Source organism: Coffea arabica, chromosome 4e (assembly GCF_036785885.1).
Source record: "Coffea arabica cultivar ET-39 chromosome 4e, Coffea Arabica ET-39 HiFi, whole genome shotgun sequence".
Classification (NCBI taxonomy): domain Eukaryota; kingdom Viridiplantae; phylum Streptophyta; class Magnoliopsida; order Gentianales; family Rubiaceae; genus Coffea; species Coffea arabica.
Genome location: NC_092317.1, coordinates 3,238,072 through 3,258,250, shown reverse-complemented (window position 1 = coordinate 3,258,250; position 20,179 = coordinate 3,238,072). Strand labels below are relative to the sequence as shown.

General features: G+C 36.1%; 2 protein-coding genes and 1 long non-coding RNA gene across 8 annotated transcripts; all 3 read right to left on the bottom strand.

The window, feature by feature from the left end:
- Window positions 1–11,132: 11,132 nt before the first annotated feature.
- On the bottom strand, window positions 11,133–12,579 carry LOC140003819 (26.5 kDa heat shock protein, mitochondrial-like). Its single transcript, XM_072047176.1, has 2 exons — window positions 11,967–12,579; window positions 11,133–11,773 (listed from the first exon to the last, which is right to left on the bottom strand). The coding sequence occupies exons 1-2, from the start codon at window positions 12,244–12,246 to the stop codon at window positions 11,364–11,366; spliced, it is 690 nt and encodes a 229-aa protein (XP_071903277.1). The 5' UTR covers window positions 12,247–12,579; the 3' UTR covers window positions 11,133–11,363.
- Window positions 12,580–12,789: 210 nt separating this feature from the next.
- LOC113742800 (uncharacterized) lies at window positions 12,790–16,246 on the bottom strand. 6 transcript variants are annotated; one of them, XM_072047179.1, is made up of 6 exons: window positions 15,736–16,246; window positions 15,523–15,621; window positions 14,333–14,588; window positions 13,888–13,979; window positions 13,167–13,233; window positions 12,790–13,087 (listed from the first exon to the last, which is right to left on the bottom strand). In XM_072047179.1, the coding sequence occupies exons 2-6, from the start codon at window positions 15,600–15,602 to the stop codon at window positions 13,034–13,036; spliced, it is 549 nt and encodes a 182-aa protein (XP_071903280.1). In that variant the 5' UTR covers window positions 15,603–15,621; window positions 15,736–16,246; the 3' UTR covers window positions 12,790–13,033. The 6 variants fall into 6 exon arrangements, 5 of the variants coding, with proteins under 5 accessions (XP_071903280.1, XP_071903278.1, XP_071903281.1 ...); XM_072047177.1 differs by having other exon boundaries at window positions 13,167–13,275; window positions 15,736–16,243; XM_072047180.1 differs by having other exon boundaries at window positions 13,167–13,275; window positions 14,333–14,593; window positions 15,736–16,242.
- Window positions 16,247–18,862: 2,616 nt separating this feature from the next.
- LOC113741413 (uncharacterized) lies at window positions 18,863–20,121 on the bottom strand. Its single transcript, XR_011813443.1, has 2 exons — window positions 19,478–20,121; window positions 18,863–19,324 (listed from the first exon to the last, which is right to left on the bottom strand). It is a non-coding gene; the product is annotated as an uncharacterized lncRNA (long non-coding RNA).
- Between the last annotated feature and the right edge of the window lie 58 nt (window positions 20,122–20,179).

The window sequence follows — 20,179 nt, the reverse complement described above, 5'->3', positions numbered from 1 at the left end:
ATAGGAAATTTTGATATTAAAATCTTCCCCTTACCAAAAAAAAAATGTGAGATTGATGTACTTATGGGATTCAGTATTTGGTTATGTAAGAATAGAACGTCGATTTCCACTTAATTAAGGTACTCGTTATGTAACTCAAGGATCGAGGATAAATTTGTTGAAAATAATAGGGATATTTCAAAAGACTTTACCCCATATTGAAAAACTCGTCATTTATAATGTTTACGCTTTTATTGGACTTGTGTTAAATTGATAACTAGTGTGGGCTCGTGTGCATGAGAAAGAAGTTGAGTTGGACTGTTTCAGTACAAACTGGCGGATTTGCCCCCCTACATGTGGGTTAAATGCGGCCCAAGTTGATTTTACTGCGAGCAAAAATAAATTTTACTTTTACATTTTACAAATCAAATCCTTATCTCATCGGTTACGAATTCAGGGCACGTTCACAACATATTTTCTATTAATACGTATTAATGTTATTGTCTATTACGTGAAAAATTAGGCATGGTTTTTTTTTATGTTATCCTACCTCCAACGTGCACTTTCTGATGCCTATGAATAGCAGCTTTTCTCACTTCAGAAAACATATCAACAGCTGACAGTAGAGACCTTCCTGCCAGCTTTTTTGTTCTTTGCTAGATTTAACCGACACTTGCTAAAGTTCTGATCCTTCTTGTTATAAACAAGAAGAAGGCTTGTTTAATCCTGGAGAAACATTTCAACCTCACGAAATAATTTCTTAGGACAGTGTTATTAAGCACGACTCAAACTACATTTTGTTAGTTTAGTTAACGTTGTTTTTTACTATTTCTGTCTGCAAAACTTGATTCAAAGGCAGTAATTGAAGGTGTTCGAACTGGAGGAGAGGACTCAAGCCCTCAAGCCCGCAGAGCAGAGTAAATTTCCACAAAGTGCTACTTTCTGAAAAATAGTTCCCAAAAGAGTGAAAGATTTTTTTTTTTTTTTTTTAAACGCATTTAGTGAATGCATTTTGAATACGATATTTAAGAAATTATGCATACAAAAAATAATAAGTTGCATTCAGCTGAATACGTTTTTCACCTCTTTAAAAATATATATATACATGAAAAATATCACCCGTTGAAAATTTTGAAAAAAAAAAAAAAAAAAAAGTAGCACTCTTCAGAGAGTTTACTGCAGCAGAGCATGCTGGACACTTCAGCGTTAAGTTTTGACGTTTGATCTTTTGCTTCAGTTAGAATCAGTTCTGTCGCCATTCACCAAATGAACGGTGGTGTCTTCTTGCTGCTGCTGGGAATATAATACAGTGAACTTTTCTTGACTTTGTCCACTCCTCTGATCCCTGTTTCCTAAGCTAGTAGTCCTGTTTTCTGTCGATAGTCAAAGATATCCGCTACTCCATGTTCATTTCCTATATGATATTCTATTTATTTTTATTTGGTTGGACCCTATTTCATCACGTCCAATCCACTTGGTGTTCATATATTTGAATATAGATGCTAATATTCCGAAGCTTTTCTGCGCACGATTGCTTCTCCAAGTACTCCAGGGCAGATGCAGAACCGAAGAGTTAACTTGCTACAGATTTGACAGATTTTGGGGGAGGCAAAAAATTTTCAGAACCTAATTGAAAACTTTCAGCCTTACAATAGGGAAGTTCAGAATTTCTGGCTGACAAAATTCTTGTGCTAAGGTAGATCATTTTGCAATAGCTCCTGGAAGATCAGTATCCAAATAAGCTGGCCTCTAAAGTTTTCAAAACTAGTAGAAAAAGGAAGAAAATCAAAAAAAAAAAGATGCTGGCTACGAGGACAGGAACCAGTGATCGGAGCCTCAATTATTGATTTCCTCTACGGTGAAATATGTACTATCTTTTAATGATTCAGTAAAACTTTCAGTATACTACTATTGTACGGGAATTAGTGTACATTCAAAAATAATTGCAGTACATAACAAGATCTTAACCCATTAAGGACTAATTTGTTTAAGCACATGATAGTCTAACTTTCACAATTTAAACTTCAAGAAAACGGCTAGCTAACTACTTAGCATATATCCAGACTATAATTTCCATGTTTTAGTCATTTTCTTTAGATTTAACGTGTTAAGGCCATGCTTGGATTGTTTGTTTCCGTCAAAAAATATTGTCATTTTCCGTGATCACATTTCCCTATCATCTTTTTTCCTCACATATATCAAATCGCTACAGTAATTTTTCCATGAAAAATGACGGAAAACGCAATCCAAACACAAATTTTTTGCAGGAAACAAGACCAATTAAGGTGAAAAGATCAATAGTTTTGGCACTCACTAAAAATCTTTTCAACCTTTATGCAAATTTGTCTTCTATGCACTATGCATGCATGCCATGGAAATAGTACAATAAATTGTCCCTTTGCTTGATTTCTCTGTGTGATCATTTTCTTCTGGTTGCATAGACATGACCTCTCCATGTAACTGTTGTGTTTGGTTGTACTTGTGATATTCTGCCGATCTTCATTTAGATTTTGATATTTCTCAACAAAAACAAACTGTTTAGTCTCAGAGAGATGTCCTTTCATAACCCAAAAAAAAAAATTGCTGTACCCGATGAATTCGATTCTTCCCCAAGAACAAATAAGAACAGGAAGCAAACAAAAAGAAGATTATAACCAAAAAGACAAGTCCTAAACTCCTAAAAATGCATGTATAGAATTAGTCAGGAGAGCATAATAATTACTAAATTACTTAAACCCGTTAAATAGGTACATAATGCTCACAACAGTGCAACATTAGAAGCTTGCTTAATTTTATAAGTACACCATATTAATGAGGAAATAACCTGGTATTTTCAACTATATATATTATCAGTAAATACTAGCTAGCTAATACTTACTATTAAAGCTTTCTTTAACTTTCCGGCCAGAGGCTGGTGACGATCATCAAGGTTGAAAGAGCTTATCTCCACATCTGCATTTCCATGAAAGAAGATAATAGCTATCATCTTCTCTATGAGCTAGTTTCCTTGAACCCTCATCTTGGTGGGGTGGAATAACTAAAGTAGCCTTACAAGGTTGACAACTCATGCATTTGTTCACACAACCTGGTGGCCTTGATCCTAGCACCATTTTCCTTCCCTGGAGTGCATTCTGATCACTATTGGTGTTTGAGGGCATCATTCCCACTGCCAGTGAGCCTGAAACTCGAAAAGATCACGGAAAAAAAAAAATGTTAAGTTTCCAAGTTGAAACCTTCTATATGCAATCGTGCAAGGGTCTTAAATGCTGTGACTTACAATTAAAGAGGGAGGGGGGGGGGGTTTGGGGTGGGAACATATGCCCTAACTGAAGAAGAGCCTACAACTATGAACATCAAGCTTGAATTACCAACAAAATATTCTGGAGTAGAAATGTTTTCTCCAGCTGATTCTTGATTTAATAGGACAAGGGTGATTGAAAAAAATTCTTGAAAATGGACGCAGTTGCAAGAGAAAATTCTTGAAAATTCATGCACCGAAAGAAGGTGGGCTAATTTTTACCTGACCGGGAAGGTAGGCATATGAGGGAGGATATGAGGATAGCTGAGACTGAAACTTTTAGTCTAACTTGGAAACCCCTTGATAGAGTCATGATCACTGTTGAGACGACAGGCAAGAGGAAAGAATTAATGGTTATAGAAGTCTTCATAGTTCCACAGAAATAAGAATGTCAAGAAGAAGATATGCAGCAATAGAGATCTAAGAAAGGACTTTTATGAGCATTGGGAAAGGGAGATGCGGTGAGAAAACTGAAAAGATGGATATCGTAACACAGTGGTAAGCCCTGTTACCACATCCACAGACACGAGTCCCAGGTTAAAGGGATATTTAATTAGATTACAGTGTCCCGGATTCTTTTAATTTTTTTGGGAAAATGTTGTAATGACTTTTTCTATCTGTAGAAGTTGCAAACTCCCGCCGGAGCATCTAACGATCTTCCACATGAATTTATTAGTAGTAACCACATAAATAGCCTACGCAAATTCCCACGATACTCCAAGAACATAACAAATAATAATACTCCCTCCGTCCCACTTTGATAGTCCTGTTTTCCTTTTTCATCTGTCCCAAATTGTAGTCCACTTTTCAATTAAAGAATGTAGTTGTATTTTAATTTTTCTAAAATATCCTTATTCAATGTAAATTGTTGTTACTATAAATCTACTATATTTAATGAGAGTTGACTCTTTTTTTACCATCAATTCAAGTTTCCATAAAGTTGTACTCTATTTAATGTGAGGATATTTTAGGAAATTAACAATCTAAATTTACTTTTCCAACAAAGTTAGCTACTTTTTTTTAAACTGTGTGAAAAAAGAACAGGACTATCAAAGTGAGACGGAGGAAGTATATAATTGACAAATGACCAGCCACCTTCAGTTTCCTCTGCTAAGTACTAGGTACAAGCCTGTAATTGTTCTCTTTACATCTTAAAATAATTATTGTTACCACTTTTGCTACAAAGAGTAGGAGGGACAGGGTGTCAACTCCTTTCTGCCTGCTCCTTTCTAGTACTGGTCATCTGAATCCTTTAGTAGCTTGTTTATTAATGATTTGATAATTAAGATAATGATGCAGTCCACAAACATATGCGGAGTTTATGCTAGATTTTGGTACATATATGGCGGGTTAATTGCTCTTGTTCCGCAAAGATCACAGAAGAAAGAGATGTTTCACTAAATAGTGGGACTCTCATTGGTCACATATACACCTCACTATTGTTTACTATCTCAATCAAGTAATTTGGATACTACAAAAAATCATGCATCAAAAACTTTTTCCCCTTTTTTTTTGGGGGGTAGAAAGGGACTAAAATATTATTAACAAATAAAAAATAATGGGCACATAGCCAGTTAGCACCTAGACTATAAGATAAGAGACTGTATTGGTATATTATACTCCCTCCGTCCCACTTTGATAGTCCCATTTCTTTTTTCACACAGTTTAAGAAAAAGTAGTTAACTTTGTTAGAAAAGTAAATTTAGATTGCTATTTTCCTAAAATACCCTCACATTAAATAGAGTACAACTTTATGGGAACTTGAATTGATGGTAAAAAAAGAATCAATTCTCATTAAATGGGGTAGGTTTATAGTAACAACAACTTACATTGAATAAGGGCATTTTAGGAAAATTAAAATATAATTACATTTTTTAATTGAAAAGTGGACTATAATTTGGGACAGATAAAAAAGGAAAACGAAACTATCAAAGTGGAACGGAGTGAGTACCTGTAGAATATGTGAGAAGGGTATAAGCATTCAATGCCTATGCCCTGTCATGTTGGGATTCAAAGCCTAATTTTTAGCGGGTTAGCCAAGCCAGTGAAAACCATTCCTAGTTTCAAAGTGGTTGGAATCACGGTCAAAAGTAAAACAGAGCGACTATCTACCAAGTGACGGTAAAAACTATCCAGAACAACTAGTTTCACGTGCCATTATTCTCTTTCCCAGTCTGAATCCATCTTCGATGAGCTATTCACTTACTTGTCTAGTGAAACAAGGCTAAGGATTTCAATTAAAAATTATATCTATAAATTCCACTGAAAAAGGATGAGAGTTAAGAAGCGAAAGAAACAAAACTAACGATTAATTATATTCATCCTATCATTCACATAATTAATTCAAGTGCTGTTAACCTACCTTCCGCCTTGTTCCTATTTTGGTTGTTATTTTTAAGAGTTTTTGTAAAAAAAAAAAATTATAACAATTCGATATATATAAATTAAAAAAGTAATTAAAAATACATTTATGAAAAAAGTAAACATTTTTCTGCGAAAAAAACTTATCTAAACAACGTGTAGTTACTCACAATGCGTGGAAAATGGGCGAGAAGAACTAGTACAACCTATAACAGTTGAGGTTGACGTCGGAGATTTTTTTTCCTTGTGGGTAGGGGTGGGCATGGGTCGGGTACCCGCCCCATTCACCATTTAGCTGACCCGATCCGCACATTGCGGGTCAACCATTTTTTGACCCTTACCCGCCCCGCATATCAGCGGGTACCCTATAATCGGGTATCCGTTGAGATAGGGTCGGGTCAACGGGTACCCGTCCCGCCCCGCCCCATTTATTATTTAATTTTTTTAAAAATAATTTGTACCAATTTAATTTTATATTTTACACATTCATCTAAGATTTAAGAAATTTTTTTTTCTAAGAAAAGGTTTCCCACCAAGAAACAAGCATGTGAAGAAAATATAAGATAAAGGAAAAAAATTAAAAGAATTCGAAATCAATAAAAGTTTGAAATTAAGTAGCACATTTTTTAATATATATGTTCCACATTAATTAAACTTTTTTCTATAAAATATAAGATCATGGCCTCTACAAATGAATCTTATAAATAAACTATAGTCTCTTATATTTGTAATACAATTTATTCAATAAAATTACTTATTTAGTTCTTATTATTTTATAGTGTGTGTATAAAAATAAAAATAAAATAACAAATATATATGCGGGGCGGATCGGGTACCCGCGGGTTTTTAATTATGTGATCCTAACCCGCCCCGCATCTTAGCGGGTACCCGACCCTCTTTTGACCCGATCAAATAATAAAAATCGGATATCCTAATTTTCGGATTGGATCGGATCGGATATGACGGGTTTTCGGGTTAGCGGATAATTTTGCCCACCCCTACTTGTGGGTTCGACTGACAGGGCACTCGTTAATTTTTTTTGAAGGATCAAAACGGTTAATTTAATCTAAGGATAATTCCAGAAACCTTCCCTAAGATTTCTAACAATTTCACTGAGTTCTTCTAAGATTTAAAAGAATTATACTTACCTCCCTTAATTTGATAGTTTTAATAACAAAACCTTAAAATAAGATTGACTTGGACAATTTTTTAAATGAATACCCAAAAATGCCCATTTTGGAATGAGTTTTAATTTATTTTCTTATATAATTATAAGATTATTTATATAATTATAAGAAAAATGTGCCAAATTTTTCATGTTTATATCTACTATTTGATAAATAACTATAATAATAATTTGATTACTATGATATGATATTTTATTATGAATTTAGATTTATAAGATAAAAAAAATGTTGAAATAATTCATTTAGAGTTTATAAATTTTAGGGGTAGTGGAATTATCATAATTTAGTAGTGCTTTTGAGCCATTTCTTTTTTATTTGTTATTAATTTTAATACCAAAAAATAGAAAACAAAGATCAGCAAAAACATTGAATTACATATAAAATTAATTCGTTTAAAAAATCACTAGTTCGACATTTGGTTTAATAGAAACTTAGAGGCAATGGTGGCTGTTCTACAGTTTTATTGGCGAAAAATTTTAAAAAAGGAATAAGAAGGAAAAATAATGAAAAATAATTTTAAAACTCATTCTAAGTATTAGCATACCAAATAAGAAAATTTCATTAAAATATTTAAGGGCAAAATTATCATTTTAAATGATAAGGAAAGTATGTATAATTTTTAAAATTTTAGAAGAGTTCAGTGAAATTGTCAAAAACCTCAGGAGGTTTATGAAATTATCCCTTTAATCTAGGATCATGTACTCTGACAAAAAATGTCATGATGAGACTTCAATGTTATTTCTTGTCCAACGGAACTGAGATTTAGGGGTGCAAAAATTCTCATCTAATTGTGGGTGTGGTAAGATGGAAGAAGTTGCCAGGAAAATTTTTCATTTAAAAAAAAAAAAAAAGTATGGAGGTAACTATAGTTGAAAAGTTCTCATCATCAAGACTCATGCCCTTGTAATAATACTAGTAACTATGAACAATTAAGCTTATCGTTTTAAAAAAATATTAACTATGAATAATTAGCTAATTAATCCTCAAATAAAAGCGTCATGCTTTTTATTTTGTAATGTTTCAATATATTTTTCATATTAAAAAAAGTCAAAAACTATATTCCATTTCTCTTTCCAATATCATTTCTTCCTTTAATGACATGCATGTTGCAGTCAAATTCAAATTGGGAGTAAGATAAGAATGACAAACAAAAAAATCATTATTCTTAAAAAATTTAGAATTTGTTTGGATTGACTTTTTTAAAAAAATTAATTACACCATAAACATGTTTTCAAATCACTTTTTTATGCTCTTAATACACTTTTTTACCAAAAAAAAATGCTGCAGTATTGTTCTAAAAAAAATTTCTAATAATCTTCATTCCAAATATTCACTTAAATTCCCACAATAAAAAAAAGGAATGGAGGGAGTAATACTCTATCTGGTAACAGAGAATCACAGTCAAAAGCAAAAGTGCCCGTTCACTCAAACAGTCGTCCACCGCTCAGGCATTCTTGCTTCTGTACGTGGATCCGATGAAAACCCTGCTGCAAAAAAAGGAAGGATGCACAATTGATTGAACACAACGTATAATACCAGAATGCACCATAAGCACATTAATATTTTCGGCACACCAGCCTGTGGCGAACTACTTTTGGAAAGAGGAGAGTACTGTCAAGTTTCAAGACCAGTGCCCAACAAAAAGGATTCCATTTTATCAATGCCTCTGAAATAACTAAGCACTACTGGTACGTTAATGTCGCGCTTGATTAGACCCCGCCTTTCACGAATACATAAACTAATTACTGTTCATGTCCTGCTTAAAACGTCATACACCTGAGGCTTTCTAGCTCTCCGCTTTTCCGTTTCGGGTGACACAAGGCTTTTTACCAGCTCAAAATCTCTGAGGCTTTCTATCTATTTTAATTTCAATACCAGCCACTGACACTGGTCAACTCGCAGGTTGAAGTACCTTTTTTTTTTTGGTTCAAGGAACACGGGGAAGGAGATAAGAGAATGTTGAGAGTTGAACAAAAGCAAAGCGAAAGAAGAAGATTTGAAAGTCACGACCAAAGTTATACTACCTCATTGGAATATTTTTACCAGTTGAATTGGACCTTGAAACTTGACGTCATAGGCATATATCTAAGGGCCTGTTTGGAATCTGAGTTTTTTGAAAATTTGTCTAAAACTTTACTGCAGTACACTGTAGAAGTTTTTGAAAAAATTTGTGTAGAAATTTTTGTAGGATGAAAATTTTTTTTGTGGAAGTTTTTGTAATGTAAAAAATTTTGTAGAAGTTTTTAAGGAGAAAAACTTTTTTTTTCTTTTCTTTTTTTTTCTTTTTCTCTCTCTCTTTTCTTTTTCTTTTTCTTTCTTTTCTTTTTCTTTTCTTTTCTTTCTTTTTCTTTTTCTTCTTCTTCCTTCCCTCTCCCCTTTCCCCGTTACCAGCCCCCCTCCCAGCAGCAACGCAGCACCCCCTACCCCTCCCCCTCCCTCTGCCGTCACCCTTCCTCTCCCCTTCCCCTTCCTTCCCCTGCCATTCCTCTTCTCCCTCCCCCGCCACCCCCCTCTACCCGCCACCCCTTTTCCTCCCCTCTCCCCGCCACCAATATTCCTCCCCTCTCCCCCGCCATCCGACACCCCTTTTCCTCTCCCGTCTCCTCTGCCCGTCACCCCTTCCCCTCCCCTCCCCTCTCCCCCGCTGCCCCTCTTCTCCCTCTGCCCCGCTAATCCCCTCTGCCCGCCACCCCTTTTTCTCCTCCCCTCACCCATCCCCGTCACCCTCAGCAGCCCCGTCGCCCTCCCTTAGCTGCGATCTCGCGACCAGATCGCAGCCCCCCTCTCCTCCACTTTTGCGATCTGGTCACGGGACCAGATCTTGTCGCGGGAGGGGGAGGGTTGCGGGGGAGGAAAAAAAAAAGAGGAAGGCAGTCAAACTGGATAAAGGGGGAGGATGGCAGGGAGAGGGAGAAAGACAAAAAAAAAAAGGAAATGGCGCCGGAGGTGGTGGTGGTCGGCGATGGAGGTGGTGGACGGGTTGGGATAGTGGAGGAAGAAGAAAGCCAAAGGGAAGGGAATTTTTTTTATGTGTGTTTTGTGTATTGGGTTGGGATGGTGGAGGAATTTGTGTGTGTTTTGTGTATTTTGAAGCGTGTAGGTAAAAAATTTTAAGAAGTTTTTTGAGATTCCTGTAGCAAAAGTTGTTAAAAAACTTGTAGGTAAAAAACTTGCCCAAAAAACTAGCTTCCAAACAGGCCCTAAGTTGCAGTCCTACAAAATGAGTTAAATCTCAGTGTGTGTATGTATATATTATTTTTTATTTTTATATACGTCCACAAAATATTATTTTTAGAGCAAAGTAAATAATTTTATTGAATAAATTACTCTCCAAGTATGGGTGCCTATAACTTATTTACAATATTTATTTGTAGAGGTCACAGTCTTATCTTTTTTAGAAAAAAATTTAATTTATGTATAATATGTATAAAAAAAGGACAATGCTTATAGCAATTTTCATCATGTTTGAATTCTTTTATTTTTTTTCTCTCTTGTATTCAGGAGTACTTAACCCATTCGAAACGGCCAAATGCCGATTGATATACGAGATGATTAAAAATCGAAAAATAGTTGATCTATAAGATACGAGTGGGATCAACTAAACTAAAAGCTTTACGAAATGAAACGAAGCTCGACTCGTGCCCATCTCTACTTGATCATTGAACAATATATAATTCTCGCATCCGCAATAAGACTCGAACACACAGCTGGCTCGTAGGCTCTTAACTACCGAGTTGTCTGTAGGATTTGGACTTCGACTGACCTGTAAAAAAATTGTGCGCGACGAATAGTAATGTACATCAAAACAAATGAAACTTGCATGTAGCGTACATGTAGATAAAACTAGTATAAAAGAGCCTCCCTTGAACAATCCTCGAGTCTCAGCCAACCACCAAAACTTTAAAGTCTCGGTGAAGATTTTAAAGACCCTTGTCTCCCACTATAAAATTATCACTTAATTGTAATTATCACTTCAAGTAACCTTCTCCGATAACATTCCCCATTGGTTCTCCTCTTTTTAAATTAGATTAGAATAAATTATACAAATATTATTTATCATTGCAAATAAAAAAATAACCCTCAAGTCTTGAGTACGAGCAATTGACCAATGAACAACAGCAAGTATAATGGGCCAACCCACAAGACCATGAATCAAAGCCCACGATTTTGGAGGCAAGCAAGGCAGAGCATGAAAACAAACAATTAAAACGAAGGTGACAAGTTTGCAGAGCCGTTTCTATGATCTCTGGGGTATATGTTGATGGAAAAAAACCTCTGCAGGGTAAATACTAAATTTCTTTCCTGAATACCAAAACAAGGTCATTTTATTACTCACATATAAATTTACAGAGAGACTCGAAACCTCTTCAAGTTCATAAAGGAAAGTGGCAGCAGAAATTATTTCTCAAGAGTCAACACTCAAACAAACAAACCAACCAACCTCAAGTTTTTGAGAAGCAAGCAAAAATAATACTAATAATATAGTAGTAGTATATCTTTCTCCCTCGCCCAATCCGTTGAACTCAAAACACCTAATCTCAGTGCACTGAGATTTCTTTTACGTCTTTCTTAGGCCTCTCAGTCCTCGGAATGATAACCGTAAGAACCCCATCTTTCATCTCTGCTCTAATTTCATCAACTTTTGCATCATCAGGCAGTAAAACACTGGTATTATAGTAACCATAGAAGCTTGCCCAGTGATCATCATCATCATCATCAGTCCCTTCTTCCTCTTCCTTGCGCTCTCCCTTTATTGTCAGAACTCCATCATCAACAGTCACCTTTACATCCTCCTTGGCAAGCCCCGGCACTGGAAGCCGCAGCTTGTACAAATCGTCTTGCTCTTTAAATTTGCCCAGAAGTCGTGAAGGTGATAGATTCCCAAGCAGCCTGTTGATGTTCTCTGATGCTTGCACCAGAGCATTTCCGAGTCCCGAGGGGAAGAATTCTGCATAAATAAGTTGTGAACATCAATCTCCACTGTTGGAAGTGCTTGTATCAATGTGTAGTCTTCAAGTCTTGTTTTATGTTTTACATCAGTTTTGCGTGCTTATTTTGGGATAATTGGTTCAAAAATCACACAAGACACGAACATGAAGTAAGAGTTATCAGATTGCTCAGTAACGAAAGACAGAGTTTACCCCAGAGAGGAGGAGGGAAGTCATCGTCCTCCTTTTTCCACAGGCTTCTACGTTGCTTCTTCTTTGGGAAAAGCTTGTTCGATTTCTCGCCACCCTCGGAAACAGCCACCTGCTGGCCAGCAGAGTCCTCCTTGCCGGCGGCTGATGATATCCTTCTAAGAAGTTCAGAACCCCATCTCTGTTTCTGGACAGAGTTTACAGTTCTTTCGGAGGCACACTGATATGATGGTAAAGAACATCTCTGTTGCAAATTTTTCAAAGCCAAACGAGCCAAAGCCATAAATTAGCTCTGATGTTTTACTAGTAGTATTTTTCTTTTAAGCTTGTAAACGACCAATTTTGCAGATTATATCCGTTTTTACCTTACGTCGCTATGTTTTGACAGCACCGAGGAGGATTTAAGAAGATGGAAGAATTTAATCGGAGCTTACTGGAATACTCATTAGATATCTCTAAGAGCTTCTAGGAGAGTGACACGTCAGACAAGTTAGATACGCTACAGAGGCCTACTCGAGAGTTCTAGCATGAGAAGTTTCTTGCAGTTTCCCTCGCATACATGACCTTGATTTTGAAAGTATGTTAATCGAGAGTTGCCCTCTTTCTACCTCCTTAGGAGTCTTTACTCTTTAGATATTATTGAGATATGTAACGCGCTTTAAACAGAAGCTCCGCAGCCCATACCTACGTGGTTTGGGCGCAATAAAAAAATTTTGACCGTCTTATTAAACCCCCATGGTCAGCAAATATGTCCCCACCGCTGGTGGAACTGCTTTCAAATCAAATGTGAGGCATGCCATGATGAAATCGAAGGATGGATGGAGCATAACAAAAATGGCTATAATATGCGCCAACCGACTTCTTCCACTACAGAGACTTGCACCAATGTGAGTTCTACATGATCAGGATCCTCATACGTACAAGAACATATTTTATATTTGCCTTGGTAAATAGGCTACCGCATACAAAATGATTACATGGTTAATTTACAACACACTTCGTAAAACACCTGAGAAGTTCGACGTCTCAACGGCAGGTCATGTTGTTCAAGACCTGCAACTTTTGCCCATTCAGTCATACATTCCTTCCTGCTCCCATACGTCCACAAGAAAATCTACCATTTCCTGTTGGTTTGAAATTAAGAGCCCAAGTCAGAGAAAATTATTTGAAACGGATGAATCACCAGCTCGTTGTAAGACTTACGGCAAGAGGAATACGCTTGGTAAACGGTTTGTTGCTTCCAAGCAAACTATCATAGGTTGCATTCCAACTGCAAAGCCAAAACTTTTTAGCGATGCAGAGACACAAAGTGCTGGGAAAAATACAAGAGAAAACTCATGAATGACCAACCTTCAGTTCAGCTAAGAGAAAGCATCAAACCAACTGTGAATATCCAGACATTGAAACCAACATTCAGGCCTCAACATCTGACTTTGATTTCAAGACAACTATTTAAAAGTTCTCCAATCAAAAGGACCCCAGTAATCCTAACCTTAAAGGATGGATAATCTATGCATCAGGGATGTCAAGCATGTTAGCAGCAATCTATGTCCTACCAGCTTCAGATTCTTGTTATGCGTCACCTTTTATAGACGATAAATGTTGAAAAATAGGCATATAATCAATCTTCAGAAAGGAAGAGAGATATCAATTTCCTTCCCCACCATGTGAAAACATATTTAAGTAATCGAGATTGAGACAACTGCAATATGTTTCACTGCTTTATTTTTCCAAAATAAACAAAATCAAAAATGCCTGCACAACAATACCTACGTATTGCCTTTTGCAAGTTAAAATCTAAGTACGACATTTCATTGCTTCGCATTTTCCTAACATAAAGGGAAAAGGCCAAAATCCATGAAAAACCATTAGCTCAAAGTGATGCACCCATTAAATGATACTGCGTAATATAGAAGGATTGTACCTTAACTTGGGCTCACGCAGCTGCTGCATCTGTTTCTCGGGCTTTCTACTGCCTATCCACTGCCGTCTAGTTTGATTCCAAAGAAGAAGACCTATAATAAGGACCTCCAAAGGTAAGACCTAAAGTAGCCTCTAGCTAGAAAACTTGCAAACTGGCAAAGAGACGATCAAACCCAAGATTTGTTTGGAAAACAATGTAAAGTCAATGCAAAAGGGGGAAAAAAATGAGGAAGAAGGAAAACAAGGATGAGGATAAGCTCTTCAAACACAATTCAAGTCCATCCAAGACATAAGTTAGTGATTATGAAAAAAGTCAAATACCACCAGACTAACAGAATTTAAAAATTCACTAAAACCATTTGTAATAGCTTGGTCACTGTTGCACAAGTAAATGAGAAAACAACATAAGATAAAATTATTTTGCAAGGAACAAAGATAAACTTTCCATGATTTACAAATTCATAGGAAGCATTTGAACTTCCAGCTCCATGAGAATTGGTCAATGAACTACTAACTGATGATACACTTCCCTGTGACTGAACAGCACTCACGTCCATGTCACAGTTGCCGTTTGTCCGGAAACTCTCAGATATGCTAGCTTTTGATATTCTTGAATGTATTTCAGCTAGAGGTTTCTGCTGTTGAAGAGAGTCATGAATTGTCAAATCTAGTTTTGGCTCAGTAGCACTTCCAAGACAACCACTGTTCTGCAAAGAATGGCATTTATCAATTCTGTAAGAATACATTTTCTTGCAATATACACCATCCAATACAGCAGCAATTTTCGTTCAAGGAAATGCAAACTTATGTATGACATTTGGAAATGCTCGACGATAACATTAAGTAGAACAGAACTTGGAAAAGCTGAGTTTCCATATATGCTCATTACTAATAAATCAGAAATAACAATATAGCATAATGCAATTGCATATGCAGAAGCAAACACAACTTTAGGATGTTCCAATTTATGTCAACATTTCCTATAAACCCATAATGCTGCATGGGAACATAGTGATCTTCATCATGGCATCTGTAGCACATTGCAACCACAAAATCTTGCAGGGTAATATTAGCAAAAAAATTCATTTATTAACCAAGAAAAAATATCACCAGGAAATGATGCACAGAGAAGCATTATGCGAAAAGGGAATGTTTAATCACTCAGTCCCACAAAACCAGTTTATATAGCTTCAGAGAAGATTAAACAATGTTTAATCACTCAGTCCCATAAAACCAGTTTATAGAGCTTCAGAGAAGATTAAACACTTGTTTTCACTGACAAAATTTAATTGAAAAAAAAATCAAAACTAGAAGAATTTTATGAAAAAAAAAGAAAAGAAAAGAAAATATCAGGAATTTATGTTACTCCTGACCAATATCCTTCTATCATACAATTTGATCGGTAAAATCTATCACATTTTCTATTTCATTGCCTTCCTGAGTTAATGATTCATAGCTCAGTTAAATAAAAGACGTACGTTTAGCATAACTATTTGACCCTTTCCACAATAAAAACATTTCCGAAACCCGGTAAAAAAAGAAATCCTTAATCATAGTATTTTAAAACAAGAGAATAAAAGAGAAGCAAAAAAAGCTAAATTATGATGAAATGAAAGGGGAAATATGAAAAATATACATATACCCCATGCATGCAACCATATGAAGAATCCAAGCCACAATTGATCCGAATCGCAGCAATTTTCCCACCATAAACATCGATTACCCAGTGATCGCCCTGCAAATCACAAGCTCCATTTTTTATCATAAAATTGCGCGCACATACCTCAAAAATAAGCAATAAATCAAAATAGTACCACAAATTAAACAAATAATTCATGAAAGGACGGACCTGTTAGAGAGATTAATTGGAAAATCTCTCAGGGCAGGGCAGTCTCGCTTTTCCCGAAATCGATCGGCTAATTATCTGACAGTACAAATGAATGATGCGACCAAGCTTGTTCTATTGCTACGCAAGGTAATGCCACTTTTTTACGCTTTATTCTTGTTCGGTAACTGGTGGGGCGTTGGGCTCGATTAAAAATCTATCGGTTCTTTTTTATTTCCTTTTTCCTTTTTTTTTTCCCCCAGTGGGTTGAATGAAAAATGGAATGGTTCTATTTTCAATTGCCTTTTTTTTTTTTTTTTGTGGTAAGGTTCTATCTTCAATTCTTTGTCCTTTCTTTTTTCCAATGTGTAAGAATCCAAGGCTATTGGACTTTCTTTGTGTAAACTTGAGATAGAGAAAATTAACATAAAAAAAAGTAAATTATGATTTGTTTAAATGCAATGAATTGAATATGATGGAACAAAAAAAATTCTGGTTATTTCGGGTGATCTTACTGTTTTTTTATAATATACTAATGTGCTCAACTTTTACTAATACTTTGTGTAATAGAATCCATGACCGTGCAAGTTGCACCCACCAGGTATTTAAGCCCCTCTGGTGGTCAATGGGCTAAAGTCCAGCGGTTTGCAGACTTGGTCATTATTCTTAAGTCTTTGTACCCAAAAAAAAAAGCCCGTTAGCCCAAAGAGTTATCGTGTCCGTGTTCGTTTCTACGTGCGCTTTCCCTCGTGGAAATATTTAGACGAGAACAGACTGGTTTTGAACTCACCAGACTTTGACCAAAACTTTTATTCCACGAAAACCCGACGCAGAGAAGATCACAAACACAAAGGCACTGCAAATAATGAGGGGATTAAGCGTATAGAGCCTAAAAGTGCTGGCATAAAGGGTATGGATTCGGATGCCGACTCATGAGTGATGAGTTCATAAAGATGTGCACGTGTTTGAGCCTTTGAGAGAGATGTTGAGAAATGTAGGACAATGTCTGATTATCTGAGTATTAATAGAGAAAAAAATTGGACGTTGGAGGGTGTAAATGAAAATAAAATTTGAACATAAAAAGAGCAACTAAAAATATCTATAGGTGAAATTGATTTATTACAAGAGATGTTATGAAACACGTACCAATCTTAGTCTTACATTCCAATCAATTCTTAACTAATCAATACGTGTACCACTGGAACTTAGGGTCTTTTTAGATGGTGAGTTTTTTAAGTATTTGTATAAAATTTTACTGTAATTTACCATAGAATTTGTGAAAAAATCTTCTTTGTAATAGAGGATTTAGAAATAATAAAATTTGTTTTATTTATCTTTTTCTTTCCTTTTTTTTCCAATTTCTTTTCTCTTTTATTCTTCTCCATCACCACCACTGCTGGTCCAACCTCACACCTTCATTGCCGATCGCCAACAGCTAACACTTTTGCGATCGTCATCAAGCCTTCAACAGTTGTTTTTTTTTTTCTCTCATTCTCTCCTCCTCCTTCCCCCCTTCACTTACAATCCCTCCTTCCTTCCCTTCCCCTTCTCTTCTTAGGAGAAAGAGGGAGCAAGGGAAGATAGGAGAGAGAGAGAGAGAGAATGAGAGGAAAAATACAAGTGATTGAGGGCGACTGGCGCCAGCATTGATGGTTGGCTGAGGTAGAGATAACGTTAGTGAAAGTATGAATGATTACGGATGATGGTGGTAGAAAAGGAATCGAGTGTGTGTCGGAGATTTTGAGATGTGTATTTTAAAATTTTGGAGTGTTTTTTGAGGTTCCTGTAGGCAAATTTATTAGAAAAACTTGTCCGTTAAAAGCAAGAAAAAAAATGAGAGTGCCAAACAAGCCGTTTATTACTTTGTCGATATACCATAATCTTGAACTACAAAACTACATTTTCACAACTATAAACTGATGCTGACTTGAATCATGAATCCATAATTATAACCCCTCCTCACTACAAATCAAACTAAACTGCTAGACACCAAACATCTTCCAAAAATGTTCAAGTTTACAACTTATGCATTCTTACCTCTATAGTTACTAAAGATCTAGTTATGGATTTTCATGGTATGATTTAATTAGAATAACATCTCTCATCTCTTTAGAGAAGATGAGTATGTTTCTTATGGTATGTTTTGCTTAGAGAAATCGTTATCTCTTTAGAGATGAGAAGATGAGTGTATATGTTTCTTTTGTCTTTCATTTTCTTTTTCTTTTTAACATTTGTTTGATTTCATATAGTTTTCCATAATCATGCTATTGGTGGGTATGTACATGTGTGCATCTTTCTTTTTCAGTTATTTATTTTAAAAATATATGTCATTTAAAACTCATCCTCTTAGGCGCACTCACACGAGCGTGCATAGATAACTAGTGATTAGCAAGTCTATAACAAATTACTGAGTGAAATTAGTCAAATACAATGATGAAATTGTTGGAATTTTGGATTAAGAAGACTAAGAAGAATTGCCTTAAAATGGTGAAAGTTGAAAAGTCGGTGGTGACAGGAGAGGGGTAAAGTTTCGCCTACAACATGCTTCATGCTTGCTGATATACAGGCACCTTTTTGGTAATATATATATATATATGTGTGTAAGTATATGCTAACCGGCAAAGCGATGACTTTTTATTTTACCAAATTTCAGGTTTATGTTGGAAGAAGAAAAAAAGAAAGAAATCTTTAAGTTCTATGCCGTCGTACCTGATGCAACAAATAAATTTGTTTGCCAGCAACCAAGCCGTTCATGAATTAGGGATGAACAATATACCTTTCTAAACTGTTTTCTTCATGTAAGAAGAAAATGGAAACTAGTTTTTGAATGGAATTTTAACTCAATTTTCTACTTACCAAAAGACAGACTTTTATTGGCTTAAAATAAAATTGGCGACGAAATATAATTTGCCCCTTTATTTTACAGCTCCAGAAAAGGGAAAAAGGCTGTAAAGCAAGTAGGAAACAACCATCGATGGCCTACCGCTAACTAAGACAAACCAAGAAGAGGAAGACCACAACTTTTTTGGATCTGAAGCAAAATCAGTACAATTGCTGGGGTAAGATCATCTTTTTACCTTGAATTCAGAATAAAATAACCAAATTTTTTAGTAAGAAAAAGACATAAATAGACAAATGATAAGAAAAGTCGTTTAGAAACAGAAGAGAAGCTGGACACCAGCTAGTAGATTGATTCTGAAGAATTTGAGATTCAATAGTCAGAATCCAGCGGTAACTTTCTAAATTCCCCAAAAAAACGAAAACACTTGAGACTTCGAAGGACTACACAAGTTTTCCATATTTACAAACTTTGAACCAACTGGGGGAAACACCAAAATTTCTTCCCCTTCCTAGACCCCTTCCAATTTTACAGTCGAAAAGATAAAATTCCCTGACCATTAATAAGAAAACTCCGTACGTTGTAACCGATCTTTAAGGATTCCACTGTACAAAGCCACCCGGTTTGCTGGCATTCCGCAAGAAACGCTCTGAATTCTTGTTGACTTCCGACCGTGCTCCCTCCTGTAGTCTTCACCGTTCCTACTTGGCTCCTTCACATCTGCTGCAAACTGGACTCTTTTCTTCTTCTTGTTTTTCTCCCCTTTCTTTCCACCTAATTTTAGACAAAACCCACAAAGGATTTTAATTCCAACCAATTTACCCCCTCTTCCCACCAACAAAAAGTAGAAAAAAAAAATAAAAGAAAAAGAAAGAGTTCAAGAAAGTTTTGTTGACCAAGAAAGATGGGAAAATTTTATACTCGTACCTGAAGACAAGCAGGGTTTCAAATTCTGCTTTTGTTGATGGGCATCTCGAGTACGGGCCAACTGGGTTGTCGATGGGAAATACTTTTCACGGCAAAGATCAAACAGGATTATGGTGCCAGCTGAAACGGCCATTGCTGTCGCCAAGACCAGGCCTTGTGAGATAGAAGACATGATTGTGGTTGAATTGAACTGAGGACAGAAGGACAAAAGCCTGGCCTAATAATGAAGGACAAGTTGACGTGAAAAGAGAAAAGAGAAATCTTTTTTTTTTCCTTTCTTTTTTGGCTTTAATAATGTGCTCAATGTTAAGCAGTAATTGGGGCTGTTGACGATTAGTTTGGGTGGGGATGTGACGAGAAGGAACACTTGTGAATTATGATAAGGTGGGGGTTGTAGTAGTAGATTTATTGGAGGAATTTAGAGTTTTGGTTTTAATAATAATGCCGGGCAACAGAATCTGGAGATTTCCGGTTTGGTTTTGGCTTTTTTGTGTTACTATGGATGAGAATTGGAATGAATGGGAAAAGTGAGGGAGTTGTTTGGCGGTTGATTTAGGAGATTCGGCTTCTAATAAAAGTGCACCGCACGGCAGTGGAAGGCTCGTTGGGGTCAATAGTTGAGTCCCAATTGGCTTTCATGCGGTGCCCACGGCCGGTGTAAAACGTACGTATTAATAATGGTCCATGAGCCGTAAATGGTAC